General features: G+C 40.7%; 1 protein-coding gene across 1 annotated transcript in view; it reads right to left on the bottom strand.

Moving 5' to 3' along the window:
- Positions 1 to 620: 620 nt before the first annotated feature.
- SLC6A19 (solute carrier family 6 member 19) overlaps positions 621 to 7824 on the bottom strand; it is a 71418-nt gene continuing 64214 nt past the window's right edge. Inside the window, exons 11-12 of the mRNA XM_018568852.1 lie at positions 4921 to 5083; positions 621 to 921 (exon numbers count right to left, since the gene is read on the bottom strand). Of these exons, the coding sequence (XP_018424354.1) occupies positions 715 to 921; positions 4921 to 5083 (370 nt within the window). The 3' untranslated portion in view covers positions 621 to 714. The remainder of the gene's footprint in view (positions 922 to 4920; positions 5084 to 7824) is intronic.

Here is a 7824-nt window from a genome sequence, read left to right as displayed (position 1 = left end):
CATCAATTTGCATTTTAATTGTTTAAATTTCAACTCCATTTGAGAACCTTCTAACAAATCTGTCTGCATTCGTTTTTCCGAATTGTCCATTGAGAGAGACACAGGAATGTTAGCAAGGCTTTTTCATTTTATTTCTCTTCAATCAAAATACTCGGGACACCGTAGATTGTTTTCTTTTTTTGTGACTTAAAAAAATACTGTCTGAGCTAGCCCGTACACAGCAGGTATCCAAATGCCCAGCAGCAGCCATACCCACTGGACTCAGGTCAGCAACGGTATCCCTCAAATTCTTTCTCAATACATTTTTAAGTAATCCACTAAAAGATTTGAGCTGATTTGTATATTGTAAATGACCAAAGAATGCACATTTCTATGTATTCTACTTAGAGTATTATATTTTAAAATCAGTCAAAATCTCAAATTATAGAATATCAGTATCCAGAGCAAACTGCTTAATCTGAATACAAAACCTACAAAATAGTGTTTTTAACATGTGCAAAGGAAACATGATAATGGTTTTGCCGTACATGAACGCAGGGTTAGGCATCGTTCTGTCATTGCACAGTGTTCACTGAAACTCTTCTATGAGCTGTTTTGTTGATGCCTCTCAAAGATTATCACTTCTTCAGTTTCTTTCACATTTTTTCAATTACAGAAATTTACAAGTTTTTTTTACGATTCAAGACTGGAAGTCTTTCATTTTGCATGTAAACTTTATAGTTTTTTACTATCACCATTGATAGAGACAAGAGATGCAGCATTTATCATTTCTCTTTGGTCATCGTCCTTTTTGAAGCAGTTCCGAATAAACTTGTAAATTGCATATCCAGGTATTACTAGACTTGGGAGTCCAGCAAGAACAACAATAATTGCGTAGACCCAGCCTGGATATTCTTCTTCTTTTGACCTGGGAAATTCACTCTGTAAATGATCAACATGAGGAATGTTTAGTATATATTCATGAATGTGCATATATTACATAGTTACATAGTAGTTAAGGTTGAAAAAAGATACAAGTCCATTAAGTCCAACCTATGTGTGCGTGTGTGTTGGTTTTTGCATGTGACATTTTTTAAAGAGTATACATATCCTTGTATATCGCGCTCAGCAAAAAAGATATAGGGACGTTTTTGAATTTGTCAATACTCCCAGCTGCTACCACTACTTAGGATGGGAGTTTCACATTATTGCTGCTCTGACTGTAAAGAACTCGCTATGTAATTTCAGATTAAACCTCCTTTCCTCCAATGAAAACATGTCCTACTGCAGAAGCCGCAATCTTGGTTTCAACCACTTTAGAACCAAACATTTCTTTACACATGGCCATAAAAAAGCAGTTAAAGGAGAACTATGAGGTGAGTGCTTTTCACTCACCTCATAGTTCTAGCCGACCCGTGACAATGAGACTGTCACAGGTCGGCTCAGTAGATCAGGAAGTGAGCGAACACATCCCGGCGTTCGCTCACTTCTCGATCCTGTCACGGCTCTCTGCTGTGACAGGGGAGGGGCTGGATTCCCAGCTCCGATCCTCCAGCGCTGACTGTCGGAACGGACGGGGGAGGGGGCGGGTACAGCTGGCTCTGCCTCTAGATAGGCAGAGCCAGCTGTCACTCACGCAGCTTGGCAGATCCAGACATAATTGTCGGGATCCGCTTCAGCTGCGGAGTCTCAGTATACCGCGAGCTACAGCTGTGGTGTCTCAGTATACCGTAAGCTTTATCTCGCGGTATACTGAGCTTAGGGTGACAGGAGGACGCTTGTGTCCTCCTGTTACCCTCAGGAGAATTATGGGGAAAAGCCCTAACCCCATAGTTCTCCTTTAAGGAGCTTATAAAACTCATGGCTCTCGCTTAGCTCCCTTTGGACTTGTGGTTATAAGCCATCAGGCCTGGTGACTAGTTTACATTTAGCTTTTCTAGTCTGTTTCAAACCCCATTTTCTGAAAACCATAAGGGTACTTCCTTTTCATTGGTATTAGCATTACTATTCTCTCTAATAAATCCTTCTGTTTCTTGTTTTAAACTGTAGGAATACATGTATACATACATATTTAATGCTTTAGCCTTATGCATGTCATTTGTGACCAAAGTACCAAATTTATCCCATGGAGCCTACTTGTTCTGCACTTACCTTTTTACTGTTGCTATATTTATAGAACCTTTTTAGGTTTTTCTTGCTTTTTGCCTTTTGTATAACATTTCATGTAACCCTTAAAGCTCCAACTATAAAAATATATATATTCATATTGGTCCAGTTTAGCACAATGTAAGTATATATAAATTATCCGTGGCAGGGCCACAGGGGTTGTACAATACACTGTAGCAACCACAGCTACTACAGTGTATTACAACTTATTTTGTATTTTGTGTATAGGAACAGCTGCTATGCTGAGCAACTTTCACTGTGCTGATAAAACACAGCAGCTCACTAGCTCAGCACAGTGGCCATTCAGAGGACACCTAGTATTTTTCTCAATGAATAGTCAGCATTCTCTGATTGGACAAGGGGCCGTGATGTTACAGCAGTCAAGAGAGGTGTCCCTCCCCATGCACTTTGTTTGATAATCCCTTGCCTATTAGCCTTGAAAGTGGTCAGAATTTATTTTCTGGATTTGCTCCCCTCTTTGCTTCAGTGGGGTACAGGTGAAGTTCACAAGTTTTGAAATTTACAAGTTTGCTGAACAGCCTGTGAATAAAACCCAGGCATATTTTCTCATCTCTTATCCTACATAGTTCCCATGAAATTTGGGAAATAGTGCAGAAAATTATAGATTCTCCCATCCACACTTATCCCCCTTATGCCTGCTGCTGAATATGCTGTTCCTGCGCCTGCTAAATACCCTAACGGTGCCTGCACCTGATTGGATGCAGGTGCTGTTCAGCCAGCAATTTTCCAATTTTCGAAGCTCCTTCTACAAAACAGTGCTGGGTTTTGATATGTGGGTCCAGTTACTGTTGACACTGGGTGTTCACAGAGGACATTGCGATTTAAAGATGGGAAATACTTCTGGGCTGGAACATTCAGCACAAGGCTGCATGTTAATAATGGTTCATCAACCATATTTTGAGAACACTTACATCAAATTTTCAACTAACTTATTAATGTCACAGTTTAGCATCAGAAGTTGCAAACTTAGAAATGTAGAAATATAGGGCATGTCTTGCATAGTCAGCTAGTTTGATAAAGATGCAGATCCATTCAAGCCAAAACTTTTTTGGGGTGAAGAAGAGTTAGATCCTTTGTTGATTTTTTTATTACTGTTCCCACTGAGGATATGTTCCCTCACTTTTTATCCTCTGGCACACAGGATTGAACCTGTGGCAACTTGTATTGTGTTTTTTTTAACAGATTAAAGTTTAATAGGCGTTTAATATATAAAAAAGACAAGTGAGACAATACAGGAAAACAAGCTACTCTTAGAAATCAAAGGGCCGCCATGAGGTACACTTCAAAATTGCAATGAAAAAGTTAACAGTTGCGCAGGGCAAAAATGCTCCTAATGCAGCTAGAGTACTGGCAAATAGAAAAAAGGAAGAAAAGGAGACATACAAAAAAAAAGAAGGAAAGATAAGTGGAAAAGCCATTTCCCCAAACCATGAATGATGAAGCCCCGCCCACTCTTTTGAGGTCCGTTGAATTCTCGTCAAGAGGGGCTTGTAATTACGATCATATTATAAGTTGGTCTGAGGGGCAAGAAAAAAACCCAGGTATTTAAGGCCCTGTCGTTTCCAAGCAAAAGGCAAAGATTGTTTAAGGTTATTTTCGAGGGAGATGGGCATAAACTAAGCTTGAACTCATGACCCTTCACCATGAGTCCTTGAATATCAGGGTTATTGTGAATAGCAGCTGCTAAGTGTTCCATCGCTGAGATATACAGGTAAGGGGATAAATGACAACGCTGGCAGGTGCCACTATGAACATCGATGGGGTTAGAGAGAATCCCATTGACCCGGACCCGAGCCACTGGAGCTTGGTATAATGCCAAAATGTTTGAGAGAAGATTAGAGGGGATACCTATGTAACGCAACTTTCTTCAGAAAGTTCCAATTGAGATGGTCAAAAGCCTTCCCCGCGTCAACTGATAGAAGACAAAGCAGAAGACTATGTTGCTGAGCATAAGCCATAAAGGTGAGGGTCTTAGAGGTGTTATCCCTGACTTCACAGGAAGGGACAAAGCCTACCTGGTCCAGGTATATAAAAGACGGTATAAAGGTCTTCAATCGGTCTGCAATAAGCTTAGCGTATATTTTTAAATCCACGTTAATCAAGGATATGGGTTGACAACTAGCACAGAGTGTTGGGTCTTTGCCCTCTTTAGGGAGAACAGTTATGTGTGCTTCTTGGGATTGTTTAGAGAAGGGCATGAATCAGATATGGAGTTAAAAATCTTATGAAGAATTGGGAGAAGGGAATCATGGAGAGTCTTATAGCATAGCTGAAGAGATTTCTTCTAAGGAAAATTGGGCAGAAAGAGATTCAATTTCTGTTGTAGGTAAGGTGGGCGGCCGTGGCAACTTGTATTTTAATGGCATATTCAGACTTGCCCGCTATCTTGCAGAAATACAATTTCATGATACTGCATGAAAACTGCATTTAAGTTAAAATCCAATTCTTTCCTTTGTGGCTGATTGTCATCTATGCGTTTTGACAAACAGGCCGCCAGAAAGTTTAGAATATTCTTTCAGGAAGTATACTTTTCCATGCAAGTAAAATGATGAAAATGTAACTTAAAAATTGTTTGATTTTTTTTTACCCTTTGCCTGCTGGATGCACAGGAAGAGCTCAAAAATGCCAGTTTACAGGAGAGAGGTTAACAGACAAATTTGAGAATATTTAATTATTCACTCAACTTTAATAACAAAGTTTCAAGAAGTTAACTATATTGATATAAATGTCAGTGTAAAAGTTTGTTATACTTACATAATCTGGATCCCAAACAATGTAGAGCAGCTTTTGTGAAACTACAATTACAAAATAGAAAATAAAAATAGCTAACATAATAAGTGGACTGACAACTCTCCATGTAACTTGCCAAAAAATGTTCGGTTTATGGCCAATCATAAATTCAACATCTTTGTTAAACCTGTAAATAAAAATAAAAAGTATATAATATATACAGCCTAACTAAACACCATACCATTAACAACATTTATAACATTATCAACAAATAATAGAATGCATCTGTTATTATATCTATAACTAAGTAAATTAATTTCCTTTCCCAAGAAAATTCCAATGAACCAGATATTAACACTTGCTTTTCTGAAGACTCTACCACTAAGATAAATTGACTTCTAGATTAGAAAGAATTTCTACAGGGCAACTGCAATTCTTTTTGAGATTTTTATATATGAAGCCAACATGTGAAAAATATTTTTTAAACATTATATCCTTTGGATAGCCTGGCTGGACCTAGACTCATTTTATAATTTCTAAATTGAAATTAATGTAGTTGATACAAAAGTTAAATTAAAAGTTAGGAAACAAGTAGTAAATACTTTTAGTTGTGGTTTACTAAGTGGACATCTGTGGTCCAGTAACACTTTTTATTTCATCCTTTTATTTGAACAGATCCTTCAGTGTTTTGGATCTTTAGACCTGCAGTTTGGTTGCACAGGGCCTCCTTTGACAAGAAGATATACTCTATGTTGTATTACACTTTTATCTATATTGCAATATTGCCATTTTGAAGCTATATATTTTGTCACATTTGAAATACTAGTCAATATTTTTTATAATTATATGTTTTATTTATTATTTTACATCGATAAAAGACAACATTTATCGACCTACATATGCATACTTAACATAATACATATACATAAGAATACACCTTCTGATCTTATAGCTATCCATTATTAACTACACATACAGTCCTCCCCTTTTATGAACACTGAACCATCAAAACATGCATAAGATGCAATCACAGGAACTGAGGCTCTTGTTGTGGGTAAATGTAATATTTCATAGATTTAATATTTCATATATTTTCACATACAGTATGTGCCTTAATGTGAAAGGATTATAGAACCTGTTTTTTTCATTTATTCAGTAACACATTTTTTGTAAGTAGACTTGGCCTTGCACAGTGGCGGAACTACCGCCGGTGCAGGCGGTGCCGCCGCATCGGGGCCTGAGGCTGTGGGGGGGCCCAGTGGGGTCCGGTCCTGGGCACCCCCACAGCCTCAGTGGGGTCCGGTCCTGCAATATGGGGCAGTGCAGGGTCCCGGTGTTACAACACCAGGGCCCCGCACTGCCGACGGGCTTCCCAGTGAGGGGAACCGGGGTCCTGTGACCCACCTCCCCTACCGGCCGCGTCCATAATAACAGGCGGCGGGAGGGGAGTCACAGGAGACGTGTGTGTGTTACACGCCCCGCCCCCTGCAATGAGTGCACACATCGACACATGGCTGCTGCTATCCTGGCAGGGTGAGTCCGAGCGGGGGAAGGGTGGCGGGGGCTCTTACTTCATGTAATTTGACATGTGGATTATAATGGGGAATATTACACTGTAATGTTCCCTATTATAATCTATTTCTCTGTTGTGTACTGCTATTTCATGTAATTAGACAAATGGATTATAATGGGGAATATTACACTGTAATGTTCCCTATTATAATCTATTTCTCTGATTAAATGATTACAGACAGGCCTCTGTTCTATCACAGTTTGAGACTATGTTAGAATGTGTGACCAGTGACGTGGTCACACATTTTATCGTAATCTCGCCAAGTTTTTTGGCCCTGGAACAGCTGATCGGTCCTGAAATGTCACTTCTATCCGACTTTGTGAGTGCGGTGAAATGTGAGATCGCAGTTGGAGAGAAGTGACATTTCAGGACCGATCAGCTGTTTCAGGGCAGATCGGTTCTCCGGCACATGCGATTTGCGATGCCGTTCTGCCCTGGAACAGCTGGGAAAGCACTGGAATGCTTCACCTATTGGCAGTCACACATTCCACCGCTGAAAAACTGGACGGGATTACGCTAAAACGTGTGACCACATCACCGGTCACACATTCTAACGTAGTCATAACCTTTGATAGAACACCGCCATCAGGGGGGTATGGCCGGTACCCATGTGAGGGGTCTGGGCAGCCTCTTACATGGGTATCAACTGTACCGGGGAAGCATGGCAGAGGTGACAGGGGAGGGGGTGGAGGAGGCCGGGCCCCAACAGCAGCAGGTAAGAAGAGTTGGGAGGAGGTACAGGGAAAGGGACCCTGGCGACCAGACCAGCCCACCTGGGACCCTGCAGAGCCCACCATAGAGAGTCTCAGGTGGGCTATGCAGGATCTATGGTGTGCTCTGCAGGGTCTCAGGTAAGTCCAGCACGCTACTGCAACATTAGACACCCCTGGGGGGGTGCGAGGACCAGTGTGATCCGCTCCAGTGCCCCCCCATCTTGGGAGGGGGGCCCAAGATAAAATCTTGCACCAGGGCCCTTTGGTCCGCCACTGGCCTTGCATATACAGTAGGTACATTAGGCTTGTGGCTAGTATTGATGGGCTGAACACACCTGAGTTCGGTTCTACCTCGAACTTTAGAACATGGAAAAAGTTCTAACTCGAACTTAGAACTCAATGAAAGTCTATGGGACCAGAATTCGGAAAATAAAATGTCTCCATTTGGAAGGCTTATATGCGAGTTATTGGCCATAAAAAGCTATGGGGATTCGGGTACTATCCTGGGGGACATGTATCAATGCAAAAAAACACTTTTTAAAAATACAGTTTTTTAAAAAGCAGTGATTTTAACATTGTTTAAAGTGAAACAATAAAAATGAAAAATTCCTCTAAATATGGTGCCGGGGGGGGGGGGGGGCC

This window comes from Nanorana parkeri, unplaced genomic scaffold (genome assembly GCF_000935625.1).
Source record: "Nanorana parkeri isolate BGI_ZX_2015 unplaced genomic scaffold, ASM93562v1 scaffold1252, whole genome shotgun sequence".
Taxonomy (NCBI): Eukaryota; Metazoa; Chordata; class Amphibia; order Anura; family Dicroglossidae; genus Nanorana; species Nanorana parkeri.
The sequence above is the reverse complement of the archived record's forward strand: the minus strand, read 5'-3'. Positions and strand labels throughout refer to the sequence as shown.